This window comes from Gigantopelta aegis, chromosome 6 (assembly GCF_016097555.1).
Source record: "Gigantopelta aegis isolate Gae_Host chromosome 6, Gae_host_genome, whole genome shotgun sequence".
In the NCBI taxonomy this organism is placed as follows: domain Eukaryota; kingdom Metazoa; phylum Mollusca; class Gastropoda; order Neomphalida; family Peltospiridae; genus Gigantopelta; species Gigantopelta aegis.
In genome coordinates, this window is record NC_054704.1 from 70,454,956 (window position 1) to 70,470,305 (window position 15,350).

The 15,350-nt window shown below is 39.5% G+C and overlaps 1 protein-coding gene across 4 annotated transcripts in view; it reads left to right on the forward strand.

Annotated features, from left to right (window-relative positions):
* Positions 1 to 15,350, forward strand: part of LOC121375727 (neuronal membrane glycoprotein M6-a-like) — a 128,790-nt gene that overhangs the window by 65,878 nt on the left and 47,562 nt on the right. Inside the window, exons 1-2 of one of the 4 annotated variants that reach the window (XM_041503327.1) lie at positions 3,116 to 4,107; positions 4,820 to 4,852. The exons of 2 other annotated variants lie outside the window; for them this stretch is intronic. In XM_041503327.1, coding sequence (XP_041359261.1) covers positions 3,963 to 4,107; positions 4,820 to 4,852 — 178 coding nt within the window. In that variant the 5' untranslated portion in view covers positions 3,116 to 3,962. Of the gene's footprint in view, positions 1 to 3,115; positions 4,108 to 4,819; positions 4,853 to 15,350 lie in introns of those variants that run through there. One more of the 4 variants, XM_041503328.1, reaches the window with a different exon arrangement.

A 15,350-nucleotide genomic window follows, 5' to 3' on the forward strand; every position in this document is an offset into this window, starting at 1 on the left:
GGTGTGGGTACTTTTTGGCATGCTTCTTCTATAAATCAGAGCATTGCTCAAGCACGTCTGTCGCGGGCACGACCTCCGACTTCGCCAGAGAGTTCTGTCCAACGACAGGTCCAGAAGGCTGGTTTGATTTGGTTTACGGCACGGAATTACTTGCTTCTCCAAACAAGATGGCTGAAATGAGCAATCATTAAGATGTCTTAAGTGAACACGGGCGACGAAGCGCCGATGAAAGGGCGCTAATTACGCCGCTGTATCGGCTATTCGTGGAGGAAAGTGAATTTCCAGTCTTTTACCTTGCTTCAGTACCTTGTAGCTACTTAGTGTAACGGCATTCTTGGAAGCTGCGCAGGTGAGGAATTCCCATAATGCCGGAGGCGTGACGTGGATGTCGTCTGCTACTTGTTGGTATTATTTCCAACAAGCGTTTAAATGAATGTTCCTCATTTTGGTCAGTAACTAAAGCCGACTGTACTAATTATGACGATTACTGAAAAGGAGAGCATTTATGCCCCACACCCCCCGCCCTCCCCAAACAGATTCCCTACACATTCCCGTTATGTCATTGACATGAGCATGTCTATCACTGCATATACACGTATTTTGTAACCAAATGTTTTCTGGCGTTCATGACAGTATAACAAACACACCAGTGTGTGTGTGTGTTTGTAGTGATGGAATGAGAACATCAATAAATCTAATATTCCAGCCACGTCCTCACAAAGTACATAGTGAAACATCCAACACCGGAAGAACTATGTTCAAGAACTCAGACCAACATATACAGTAAGTAATTACAAACGACATATCTACAGAGGAAGCCATGTCACGCCTTGATAGTGTAGTCATTTTGCTGGCCTTCTCAGAAGAAAAGGTGGGATGTGATTCTTGAGTGCATGCTGTCACAACTGTTTGAATTACCCACTGAGATCTGCTTTGCTCGGGTTTTGACCAATGAACCCGATATCTGGAATTGGCAAAGAAGGATGTAACACCCTGGGCAGTCTTCCTTCAGACCTGATTATGACGCATGGGAACAGGCACCACCTTGTCGGAACATCCTTCAGTCTGTCTTATCGTCGTCCTCCACTTAAGGATCGTTTGATAGATTCCCTATCGAAAGATCGCCTAGTGGCCATACATAATGCGATGAAACGCTGGATTCCAATTTGGAATTCCAAAATCATCGCCTTAAAGAAATGGTCTTATAGGCCTAAAATAATTATTCAAACTTATGTAATTTAGTAAGTATTCCTAAGCCCTGTGCTGTGTATATGCAGCTTTTGATCGCTACAATATTTAGACATTTTAAAATGATTTGCGATAAACAAAGTGGGACAAAAAGGAAACCCGTCTTAATCTGAAATGGCCCTTATAAGTGAATGGCTGAACTTGAGAGTTTCCGAGTTCTAACGTCTGCCACTCTAAACACGGATGTTTTTTACGGATTGAGTCCCTCTATCAAAAAGTTGTTTTGACGAAAACATCATTGTGGTACTTACAGATGTTTCATGACGAGGAAGCGACTGACAACAGTGATGCTGTGAACACTTCCTGATTCCTCTGAACTCGTACAGTACACTCCTAGGGTACACGGGGCGGGACGTAGCCCAGTGGTACAGCGCTCGCTCGATGCGCGGTCGGTGTGGGATCGATCCCCGCCAGCGGGCCCATTGGGCTATTTCTCGTTCCAGCCAGTGCACCACGACTGGTATATCAAAGGCCGTGGTAGGTACTACCCTGTCTGTGGGATGGTGTATATAAAAGATCCCTTGCTGCTAATCGAAAAGAGTAGCCCATGAAGTGGAGACATCGGGTTTCCTCTCAATATCTGTGTGGTCCTTAACCATATGTCTGACGCCATATAACCGTAAATAAAATGTGTTGAGTGCGTCGTTAAATAAAACATTACTTTCTTTTCCTTGGGTACACGTTACCCGCTCACTGCTCACTAGCTACATACATACATCACTCATTAACTAGAATTGTTATGATTGTAAACGAAGTGACAAAACCCTGTGGAGTTGTACAGGAAACGCACACAGGCACACACGTTCACAGACACCTGTGGATATATACCTTAAATAAACTTACACAACGAGTTCGTGATACACACAATTACGAGAAGAAAAAAACAGCCCCCCATACACACATATACACACGACAGTGACGATACCTACGTAAATAGCAACAAGTAAGTGCATATAACAATTGTTCTATATACTGTCAAAGTTATTGAGAACAAAGTCTTATGTATTGCTCAACGTCTTAGAACACTTTCTAAATTGTTTAGGAAAAAAACACAATAATTTTACGTTTTACCTAAATTCTTGGAACAATTGTTCTAAATACTGTCAAAGTATTTTAGAACAAAACTACGCGTTCTTAAAACAATTGTTCTATACAATTGTCTATCCAAATGGTTATAATAAAACAAACGCCGCTACTTCGTAAATGATCTATGAAAGTAGCTCCCATTTCTTGCCGCCCATTGGGCTATTTCTCGTTCCAGCCAGTGCACCACGACTGATATAGCAAAGGCCGTGGTATGTGCTATTCTATCTGTGGAATAGTGCATATAAAAGAACCCTTGCTGCTAATCTAAAAGAGTAGTCCATGGAGTAGCGACAGCGGGTTTCCTATCTCAATATCTGTGTGGTCCTTAACCATATGTCTAACGCCATATAACCGTAAATAAAATGTGTTGAGTGCGTCGTTAAATAAAACATTTCATTCTTTCCCATTTCCTGTCTTTCCAAGCAGTTATGATAAAACAAACGCCCTTACTTCGTAGTAGTTGATTAGCCCGAGTACTGTGACTGTAGAGGGCTAGACGGACATTTGGACAGATATTCAGGGCTGAATATCTGTTCAAATGTCCATCTAGCCCTCTACAGTCAGAGTACTCGGGCAAGTAGTCGATACCAAATGATACCAAATGACCTATGAAAGTAGCTCCCATTTCTTGCACACCGAAGTGTATAGTGCATAACAGAGATGACTACGTGAGGGATGTGACAAGATCAAGTGCTGTAAACTGGAGATGATTGTATTATATTCTCGTGTGTTGATTTGTCAAAGTCTCTCTCTCTCTCTCTAGCTCACTTTTTCTCTCTCTCTAGCTCACTTTCTCTCTCTCTCTCTCTCTCTCTCTCTCTCTCTCTCTCTCTCTCTCTCTCTCTCTCTCTCTCTCTCTCTCTCTCTCTCTCTCTCTCTCTCTCTCTCTCTCTCTCTCTCTCTCTCTCTCTCTCTCTGTCCCTCTCTGTTTCGTCATCGCCTCACTGCGAAGACACAAGCAGCTGTGTCTTGTAGCTCGTCGCTTGCAGTTAGTTCATAGTATCGAACAGAAACGCAGTGGAACCTTCAGTCTCTATTCTTTTCGAGTCGAGCGCCATTAAGAAATCAAACACCAGTTGCATCGATGATTTGTGCTTAATAACATGGCGGACGTTGTGACGTTTCGCTGCCGCTTGTTTACCAACACGTCGTCGTCGGCTGCTGCTGCTGATACAGTGTGTCCGGAATTTCGTATTGTGATACGTCTTTGCACAATGTCGTCATTGTGAACTGTTGTTGTTCCGGCGACAGCGCGAAGGCAGCATCTTTCGTTCTTTCGTTCTTTTTTATTTTAGCATCGGCAGCGCTGACAGGTTCACAAGTGCTCGTCGTCTGCTCAATATTGACACGATCACGTGACACGGATGTTTACAGCGGGGCACGTGGAGCGCGCGAAACGCTTTGCTCTCTCTCTCTGATCGGTGGCCACCACCGCCACTACTACTTCTGCTGGCTTTGGATTTTCGCTCAAACTGTTTAGAGGCTGTTGGGTCGGGGAAGTATTAAAAGCGCCGAGCCGGGCCAACTCTGTTGTTCTGTGTACCACACGCCGCGCTCTGTCTCTCACGCACACATACACACACACACACACAATCACAAAAGGATTACTATAACGATACTGTTCAGTTATGGATGAAGGATACGAGAACCAGAATGAAGTGAATATCAACGCGCCCATAGTTGTCGATGAAACTGAAAGTGTTAACTTTGACCAGAAACTCGAGGACCATACTGCTGAAAAACCACGGACGCCCAACGAAGAAGACGAAGAAGGTTTGTGTTATGAAGTTTTGTTGTGGGGTTTTTTCTTCACTTCTAAACGGCGCATCTTGTTGCTATGTATTATTAGAGTGGCTATTTTTACCTGGTTGTCTCACCTGTAGGTGTTTTACTGCGATACATTACTATTTAGTGTTCTGGTAACGAACCCAGTAAGCCTAATAATTCGGTGCACACCAATATTCACGGTTCAAGACACTACAAAAAAGAGGAATAATTTAGAGACCCAGGTGGGGGGGGGGGGGGGGGGGGGTAATTTGATTGAGTAAGAATCTTAGATACTAAAGTTAAAGTGTGTTTTGTTTAACGACACCACTACAGCAAGTTGATTTATTAATCTTCGGCTATTGGATTTCAAACATTTGATAATTTTTGACATATTCTTGGAGAAAATTACTTTGATTGAGTAAGAAAAGAATCTTAGATAATAAAGTTAAAGTGTGTTTTGTTTAACGACACCACTAGATCACATTGATTTATTAAACATCGGCTATTGGATTTCAAACATTTGATAATTTTTGACATGTATTCTTAGATCGGAAACCTGCTACATTTTCTCATGAGTAGCAAGAGATTTTTTATATGCGCCATCCCACAGACATGATTACACATACCATGGTCGTGGTGCACTGGCTGGACGTGGAACGATAGATAATAACTTACTTGTTGCCATTTTTAGTTTTGTTTTCTTTTTGTTTTATATCAGTGCAATTGCAACCCTGCGCAGATCCACCTATCAGTAAGTAATCAGTCTTCTTCTTCTCCTACTTTTCTCCTTTTTTTTTTCTCCTTCCTGGGTGATACCGGTCAAGCCCATAATACCACCTCTAACATCTTTTTTGTATCATTCTGCCCGGTGCTTGTTTCTAATCCAGCCAAGTTCCTTGGTTTATTTCGATCTCTCCTACAGTACCTTTCTTTTAAATTACATGTGATATGATTACATGTGTAGAAACGTATTTTTAGATTTCTAACTTCTGATTGTCATGCAACGTCGCTGTTATTGGCATGTCTATCTCGTTATATGTATTGCACCGTAACGACTTCTTCATATATTATTGCGTGTTTCAACGTTCAGTTTTAGTAATGTACTTAGTCAGCAACATACATACTCTATTTATGACAAATATAATTTAACTGACCTAATGCACCGTTCTCCGCGAGCAGTGTGGCCAAACTGTAAGTGATTATCGCTGTGGGTCCTGCTATCAAATTCTTTAAACCGAACTTAATTGGTGTCGTAGTTAAATCATTGGACACAAGGCTGGTATGTACTAGGTTCGCAGCTGGGTATCAGCTCCAACCCAAAGCGAGTTTTAACGACTCACTGGATTAGGCGAGGTGTACTACACCCTCTTCTCTCTCGCTAACCACTAACAACAACTAACCCACTGTCCTAGACAGATAGCTGAGGTGCGTGCGTGTGCGTGTGTGTGTTTGTATGTGTGTGTGTGTGTGTGTGTGTGTGTGTGTGTGTTTAGGACAGCATGCTTGAACCTTAATTGGATATAAGCACGAAACTAAGTTGAAATGAAATGAACTTAATTATTGGCCCACTATTCTCATATGGCAGACTGTTTGAGAATAACATTGCAGACGTCTGTCCGGTGAAGTTTCAACGTGTGGTACAAACATTGGACGGCGAGTTCAGATTTGTTTTGAGGATTCCTTCATGTTAGGAATCGTCCCAATCTTGCCCAGTGTAAACGCCATCAGCTTGCTGGTCAAGCAAGCACGTGATGGCGATCTTCTTGACCGGCAGCAGGACCGCGATTCCATCCGGGCATATCGCCGATTCTAGTTACACCGAACAAATTTACTCCAGACCAATCGAAACTTGGAAGATGCCAAACGAAGATAGATTGGAACCTTGCGGAATAAATTAGCCCTTGCCCCTGGGGAGTTGTGTCGATAAGGCTACAAGCTGTTTTCGTTCGTTTGTTGGCGGTTCCCCCATGCGGATGACTGCTCTTGTTCTGGTTTTGACTTCCAAACAGATGAGTGTTTAATACACGCTAGAACTATGTCGTGTGTTTTAAAGACATGTTTATGGTTATGGCTTAGTTATGTGGTTTTGTTATGTTTTAACATTTATGTCCGTGAAAAGCTGTTGTAGATGCAGAGTTCAGGTATATATATATATATATATATATATATATATATATATATATATATATATATATATATATATATATATATATATATATATATATATATATATATATAAAGCTAAACACTTCATCATCCATGCCTTGTGGTTTTGTTATGTTTAAATATGTCCATGAAAAGTTGTCTTAGATGCTCTTCTGTTTTTGTTTGGGTTTTTTAAAAGCAAAACACTTCACTATCAATGCCCTGTGTGGCTTTGAAAAATGCTCTCGTTTCAGATTGATTTTAAGTTAGCTTATTTATTTTTTTGCTGTACCTAGCCCGAGTACTCTGACAGTAAGAGAGCCAGACGGACATTTGGACAGTAAGTTAGTGTTGATAACTGTCCATTTGTCAGTCTAGCTCTCTTACCGTCAGAGTACTCGGACTATGCTGTACCAAGAATGAAAATAACGTAAGCGGTAATCCAAATGTTAAGTTTATACTTAACATTTGGGCCCACTGGGCTATTTCCCATTCCAATCAGTGCACTACAACTGGTATATCCCTTGCTACTAAATCAATGTGCTCTAATGGCGTCGTTAAACAAAACAAATTTTAATTTTTAGAGTCCAAGTATTTAAAATCATATCAGTCTTAATTATAACGACAATCATGCAATCCTGAAGTTAACTGACCCAAAAAAAAGGCAAACATTTATTATGAAACACACAGAGGGAACGAATGGAAATTAATATCATTCGGAATGGTTCCGATCCGTCTGTTGGTAAAATCGGTTGAAATGTTACAGATGGTGGACCTTAAAATGGATTTTAAAAAAAGAGAGTTTCTTGTGTTTAACGACACAACTAGAGCACATTGACTTATGGTCATTTTGACATAGTCATAAAGAGGAAACCCGCTACATTTTTCCATTAATAGCAAAGGATCTTTTATATGCACCATCTCATAAACAGGATAGCACATATCACGGCCTTTGATATACCTGGTGCACTGGCTGGAACGAGAAATAGCCCAGTTGACCCACTGACGGGGATTGATCCTAGACCGACCGCGCATCAGGCGAGCGCTTTAACATTGGGCTACGTCCCTTCCCCTTTTTTTATTATGAAACACACAGAGGGAACAAATGGAAATTAATATCATTTGGAATGGTTCCGATCCGTCTGTTGGTAGATTCGGTGAAATGTTGCTAATGGTGGACCGTAAAATGGATCAATTAGGCAAATGCAAGAGGACAATCCATAACGCATGTTCGGACACGTTAGCATTTCGAGTTAAACCAGCACTGGTCTTCTGGGACCGCGAGTGACTCGATGACCGTTTAAAACAATTTCTAGTCATAAACATTATATGTATTAGTTTCCAGTAACAACCCGACTGGAATATGGAACTGATAACAGCTTAAAACAATGTCTAGTCATAAACATTATATGTATTAGTTTCCAGTAACACCCCGACTGGAATATGGAACTGATAACAGCTTAAAACAATGTCTAGTCATAAATATTATGTGTATTAGTTTTCAGTAACAACCCGACTGGAATATGGAACTGATAACAGCTTAAAACAATGTCTAGTCATAAACATTATGTGTATTAGTTTTCAGTAACAACCCGACTGGAATATGGAACTGATAACCGTTTAAAACAATTTCTAAATATTATGTACAGTAGATCCCAATAACAGCTCAACTGGAATTTGGAATTTGGTGACCGTTTAGAGCAGCTTGTGGTCATGATCATTATGTACAGTAACTCGCGGTAACACCTCGACTGGAATATAGAATCGAAACAGTTTTTGGTCATAAACATTATGTACAGTAAATTACAGTAACGACTTAACTGGAGTATGGGACTAAAACAATTTTTGGTCAATAAACATTAGATAAAGATAAAAGATAAAACTTTATTGCATTTTGACATTCTACATACAGAACTGGATGCAAAACATATGCACAAACAAGACACAAACAAACATCATACTATTCTAATGACTACATTAGGACTAATTATGGACAATACATATATAATCATGAACAAACTTGCATACCGCACCAGCACAGGCTGGATTTTGGTTTTGCATAATAAATAAAACAAATTCTTGCATACTCATACTTGTAAATAGGTAATTGTGGAAAGTTAGATATGCATATAATATGACACGTTGAATATTATATTTCTTACATATTGTGATATGATGGTATTCATCTTCAATTACATTGCAGTGGTCACATAAACGTTCTTCCACTGGGGTGAAGGGTTTTGTATGGCGTCCAGTCTCTATTTTCAATTTGTGGTCACTGAGACGTAATTTAGTAAAAGCTTTACGGTGTTCTGGATCTATACAGTGTAATAAATATGGCTCTAGTTGAATATTGTGTTTATATAATTTGTATGTTCGCATCTTATTACTGGATTATGTACTATAACTCGCAGCAACAACTCAACTGGAATATGAAACAAAAACAGTTTTGGTTATAACCATTATGTATCGTATCTCACACTAACAACTCAACTGGAATAAGGGACCCAAACAATTTTGGTCATCAACATTGTGTACAATATCTCACAACAACTCAATTGGAATATGAAATCAAAAACAATTCTTATTTATGAACATTATGTACAGTAACTCGCAGCAAGAACTCAACCAGAATATAGAACCAAAATCACTGTTTGGTCATTAACATTATGTATGGGAACTTTCAGTATCAACTCAAACGGAATATGAAACAAAAACAGTTTTGGTCATAAAGATTATGTACAGAATCTCACAGGAACAATTCAATTGGAATATGGAACCAAAACACTGTTTGGCCATAAACATTATGTATAGGAACTTACAGTTTCAACTCAACTGGAATATGAAACAAAAACACTTTTGGTTATAAATAGTATGCATCGTATCTCACATTAACAACTAAACTGGTATATTGAACCAAAACACTTTTGGTCATAAATATTATGTACAAAATCTCACAGGAACAATTCAACTGGAATATGGAACCAAAACAAGTTTTGTCATAAACATTATGTACAGAATCTCACAGGAACAATTCAACTGGAATATGGAACCAAAACAAGTTTTGGTCATAAACACTATGTGCAATAACTCACAACTCAACTGGACTATGAAACAAACAAAAAACAGTTTTGGTTAAAACCATTATGTATCTCACATTAACAACCCAACTGGAATAGTGAACCAAAACAGTTTTGATCATAAATATTACGTACAGTAGCTCACAGTAACCACTCGACTCTAATATGGAACTTGATGACCGTTTAGAACAATTTGCGGTTATAGATATTACGTACAGTAGCTCACAGTAACCACTCGACTGGAATATGGAACTTGATGACTGTTTAGAACAATTTGCGGTTATAGATATTACGTACAGCAGATCGCAGTACCAACTCGACTGGAATATGGGCCGCGTTATGAGGCTAATACTCCCTGGTGTATGGCGTCTTCCAATTTACGAGGAGAGATTACTCTAATACTATTTAGATTAGTGTCACATGGAATTAACCTTTTCTGTCAGAATAGTGTCCTTTGTGTATCGATCGATCCACATTACTTCATCCATTCGTCACTAGTTCAGTGCAGGTTTTTTTAAAAACTGTCAGTGTAATAATGAATTCTGTACATCTTCAGCTTCATCGAGAAGTTTATAATATGGTTTCTGCAAGGAAATGTGGCTTTTGTTTTTTGTTTATCAGGTGAATCTAGATTGATACAATTGATTCATAGATGGCGACAATTTATATATTAAAACATTAATCATATCTTTTATAAGTGGTAATGTTTCAAACTGCGTTTATGAACTCATTTGTAGAGGGTCTACATTTTTAATGGAGGTTAAGCATTGCAACATTAACGGTCTAGACACAAATTACGCCAAGTTAAACACCCATCATGCCTTCACTCACACAGGGGCGGGATCTAGTTCAGTTGATAGAGCGCCCGCCTGAGATGCTTAAGTCGCAGGATCGAACCGCCTTCATGGACCCATTCTTTAATTGTTTTTTTCCTCGTCCGAACCCGTGTTCCACGACTAGTAAATCAAAGGCCGTGTACTATCCTGTCTGTGGGAAAATGCATATAAAAGACCTGTTGCTGCTATTGGAGACTACGCCTCAAAATTACAAAATATCTGACATCCAATAGCCGATGATTAATTCATCAATGTGCTCTAGTGGTGCCGTTTAACACCTTCATGTCCTGGTGTGTTTAAATGAGGATGTTGGGGTCTTCATTTTACGTCAACACGTCACACACATTTGTTACTCTTTTTTTTTCGGTGAAGTATATTGTGCCACATGGTCAAGATTGTGAGACAAGAAATATACTGCCCACTGCAAGACTCTCTCTCTCTCTCTCTCTCTCTCTCTCTCTCTCTCTCTCTCTCTCTCTCTCTCTCTCTCTCTCTCTCCCCCTCCCATAATAATCTATATAATTATTAAGCATGTATTTAAGCCCATAGTTTCAGTATCAGTTCTACATATATCACTTTATAAGAATCAAATGATCGTTTAACGTGTTGAAAATGTTGGGTTCCCTCACCCTATTTTTGTTTGTTTTAATTGTGTTTTTGTGATCTTTGTATAAATCCAATATAAGTCATCATATACCTTTGTTAAATTCATATAACGACAGACTACAGTAGGAAACAGAATGGTGTTAAATGGTCAAAATGGTACTCGGATGGTTTTCTGCCAGCTGTTAGTTGCTATCTTGCATCACGTATGACTGGTGGTGTTCAGACCGATATCGTGTAAGTTTATCTTTCTGTTTTTCTCATACAGGCGTGCCAGCACCGTATGAACAGTAGTTTGAGAAAAAAAGTAGGCTGTTTATATTGGGTTTCACAAACACATTTCTACGCTTTGATGAATGTCTCAACCAAATGGCCTGCTATCATCATGTCAGGACCTGGAAGCAATGGTTGAATCTCAAAATCTAGACTTGTTTAAGTCATTATTAGAATGATTAATGATACTTCTTTGGTTTCAGTAAGTCTCTGTACTGAGTTTTTATTGATGCTGTTGTCAAATTTATTACATAAGGCTATTTGTTTTGTGGGTGTTTTTTGTTTTTTTTAACCCGTTGATGCTATGTGAAAAAAACCCCATTAATTAGTAGATGATGATTTGTATTTTTAACGTCCGGGTTTTAAACGGAACCGACAACATCTGGTTTCCTTGGTGAAAAACACTAATGTCTAACTGAATGTTTAAAAAAAAAAGGAAAAAAGAAATAAAAAAGAAATACACTTGCAACAATAACAGGATGACTTCCCAAAATGGCGCTTTGTTATTTTTCGGTGGGGTATCTTCTTTTAGGGAGTGTGGAGATGGGAATGCATTTTCTTGTTCTTCTTCTTGTTCCAGTAATAGTATATTTACCAAAATTTAAAACATCCTTCCAACCAACACCTCAACCCACCACCAACCAGTCCGCCACACACTTTTGGCATTACATACTACAGGGACGGATGCAGACATTTTTTTGAGGGGGGGGGGGGGGGGGGGGGGGGGTTGGGGACTACAAGGAAAAGGGTACATGGACCAACTCGTGAAAAGGGCAACCCAATTAACTTTTTTAAAAAGGCCAGAATAAAAGAAGCACTGAATATATTTAGGGGGCGACGGTTTCCCTGGTTCCACACACACACACACACACACACACACACACACACGCGCGCGCGCGCGCGCGCGCACACCCTAGATCCGCCTCTGAACTATAACTTCGAATACGTCCATTGTGCATTCTAGTAGAAAATTACCAAGTATAATTGAAGGCAATATCTCACCGCCATACGTTACGCTGCATGAGCGACATCAAACGGAACACCGACACTAGTCTACTTGTGTGTCATTAATAGAATGGGGAAAAAAAATCCACACGCTATGAATAATATATGATGTGCAGACAAATACTAGGCGACGAAGTAGTCTTACTGGACCACGTTCAAAGCAATCGATTAGAAAACTCAGTACTTTTTCTTCTAGTAATCATTTCCTTGAATGATCATCTTTTCTTGGATTTAAATTGTATAATACCATGTCATCACATAGTAGAGATTGAATGGTGCGATATAGCTGGAAGGAGAAATAAATAAAGGAAGATATCTGATTATAGGAAATGGCGTTTAATAACTGTATTTGAAGATGAATGGCTACAAATAACATTGGTATTTGTTTTTGGTTTTGGGGGTTGTTGTTTGTTTGTTTGTTTTTTGGCGTTTGCATCTAATCGTTTGATCGAATAATAAAAACATAAAAAAACGTCTTAGTTCTTCAGTTTATATATTAAAAGCCAACGGCAAAATACTATTTTATTGGTTATATACGAAGCCTGTAGTATTACGTAATTTTACAAGTGCACAATATAGGCTTAACTGATTAACCGTAACCAGCCTCGGTGTCGTGATTAAGCCATCGGATATATGGCTGGTAGGTACAGGGTTCGCAGTCCGGTACCGGCTCCCACCCACAACGAGTTTTGACGACTCAACGAGTAGGTGTAAGACTACTACACCCTCTTCTCCCTCATAAACCACTAACAATTAACAACTAACCCACTGTCATGACAGACAGCCCAGATAGTTGAGGTATGTGCTCAGGACAGCATGCTTGAACCTTAATTGGATATAAGCATGAAAATAAGTTGAAATGAAATAATTAACCTTAAACGTAAAGTTAAAGTGTGTTTAAAGACACGACTAAAACACATTGCTTAATTGACCATTGACTATTGGATGTCAAACATTTGGTAATTCCGACAAATAATCTCAACACAGAATCATTGTTTACATAACTGATACCACGACACACCAGGGCCACTTGTTAATAATCCAAGTTTTTCAGCAAACACAATTATACAGTATTTTAGTATCATCAATTCCAGTTTTAATTTCTTTTATAAAAATATCAAATATGATATTGAACTTTTCAGGTTGTCTTTTCTCTCAGTTGTTATTTCGCCTTTGTTATTCTTCTATCTGTCTGTCTGTCTGTCTCTGTCTCTGTCTCTGTCTGTCTCTGTCTCTCTCTCTCTCTCTCTCTCTCTCTCTCTCTCTCTCTCTCTCTCTCTCTCTCTCTCTCTCTCTCTCTCTCTCTCTCATTCTCTCATATAGGAATATATTCACTCATTTTGTCCAGCCCAATATAAATATCCGATTACTTTGCACTGAATGCTAATCACAGGTTAATGGTCTGCCACCGACAATTATGTTCACATCATGCCCCGGTTGCCATGGCCACAGCTAAACTATCCAACCCATTTCCTTTCTCTGCAAGCTATTAAAATGGATAGTGTTAAAATATTGTAGTGATTAATTATATTTATTGAGAGGACCTCAAGTAGGAACATGACAGGTGTTGGTTTTTAATATGATGATGAGAAGACCGTGTACCTTGGGGTTTTCTCTCTCTCTCTCTCTCTCTCTCTCTCTCTCTCTCTCTCTCTCTCTCTCTCTCTCTCTCTCTCTCTCTCTCTCTCTCTCTCTCTCTCTCTCTCTCTCTCTCTCATGCTAATGGAGCGATATCTAGCTCAGTCAGTACGATGGTGGTGAGAGGGGCACAAGCCATTTTTTTTTTAATCTGTATATAGAGTAGGACCCCCCGATATTATATTTACGTCGTCGAGAGAGGGGACACAGGCTCCCTCCCCAGTTTCTTTGGCCCTGTGACACACTAAAGAAAGAAAGACATGTTTTATTTAACGATGTAGTCAACACATTTTATTTACGGTTATATTGCGTCAGACATATGGTTAAGGACCACACAGATTTTGAGAGGAAACCCGCTGTCGCCACTACATGGGCTACTCTTCCGATTAGCAGCAAGGGATCTTTTATTTGCGCTTCCCACAGGCAGGATAGCACAAACCATGGCCTTTGTTGAACCAGTTATGGATCACTGGTCGGTGCAAGTGGTTTACACCTACCCATTGAGCCTAGCGGAGCAGTCGCTCAGGGTTTGGAGTCGGTATCTGGATTAAAAATCCCATGCCTCGACTGGGATCCGAACCCAGTACCTACCAGCCTATAGACCGATGGCCTACCACCACGCCACCGAGGCCGGTCCTGTGACGCACTAACGTTTTCATTTTAAACAGGATAAACAGTTTGTTTTGAAAATGATTACAGTACTCTGACATTACGCTAACAAGCATAATGTTGTAAGTTTTGGCTATTGAAAAGTAATATTAAAAGGAAAACAAATTTACTGAAGTGTTTTCAATGCTGTTTAATTGTATTTTAAAAAGTTTATTGCTGTAGCTGCACCGGATATAAAATAAAAATCACGGTGCCAATATGGTTCCTTTCGGAACAGCCCTGCATTCATAACAGGATCACCCATCGTTTGGCCATCTTGCATTTCGTTGAAGAGAGACCATCTGTTCCTGTGACTAAGTTCTTCCAGTGGCTAGGGTGCACTTCTGTCTGTGTGTATATCAGGTGAAAGCGCAATCTGTTAGAGAATCTTCAACATGGATCAGTAACCCTCGTCCTCTGTAGTGTTTTTCTTATCCTTTTTTCGGTTCAGAGTCAAGCCATGTCAGCATAAATTATTTTATTAAATATTAACCGTTGCACTTGTGTTTATTTTTGTTTTAATCATATACAGGCGTGTGTATACAAATATTATTGTAACACATTTATCAAGATGCTAATTTGTTGCGCCTCTTACAAAACACCTGCCTCGGTGGTGTTAACAGCCATTTAGGGCTTATAGGTACTGGGTTCGCTTCACGGTACCGGCTTTCACACAGTGACTAAACCGACATCTCTGTCACTAAACACTAGTATCAGCTAACAACCCATTGTCTTGGAAGTGTGTGCCCAGGATAGCGTTCTTGAACCTCAAGCTAGATATATACGCGATCATGACATTCGGTAATATATTAGTTAGTTTGTGTATGTAGTTATTAATGATTGCGATAATCAGGGTTTTGTTATCAGCATGGTATTTAGCATCACTGCACGACGAGAGAGAACATTTAACAAATGTGCCATCGTAACACTTACATCTTTTATATAATATACATAATAGATGCAACCTGTGCTGTGCACGGAAAAGTGTGATGGCCTTATACTGGGCTTTCTTCCAAAAATA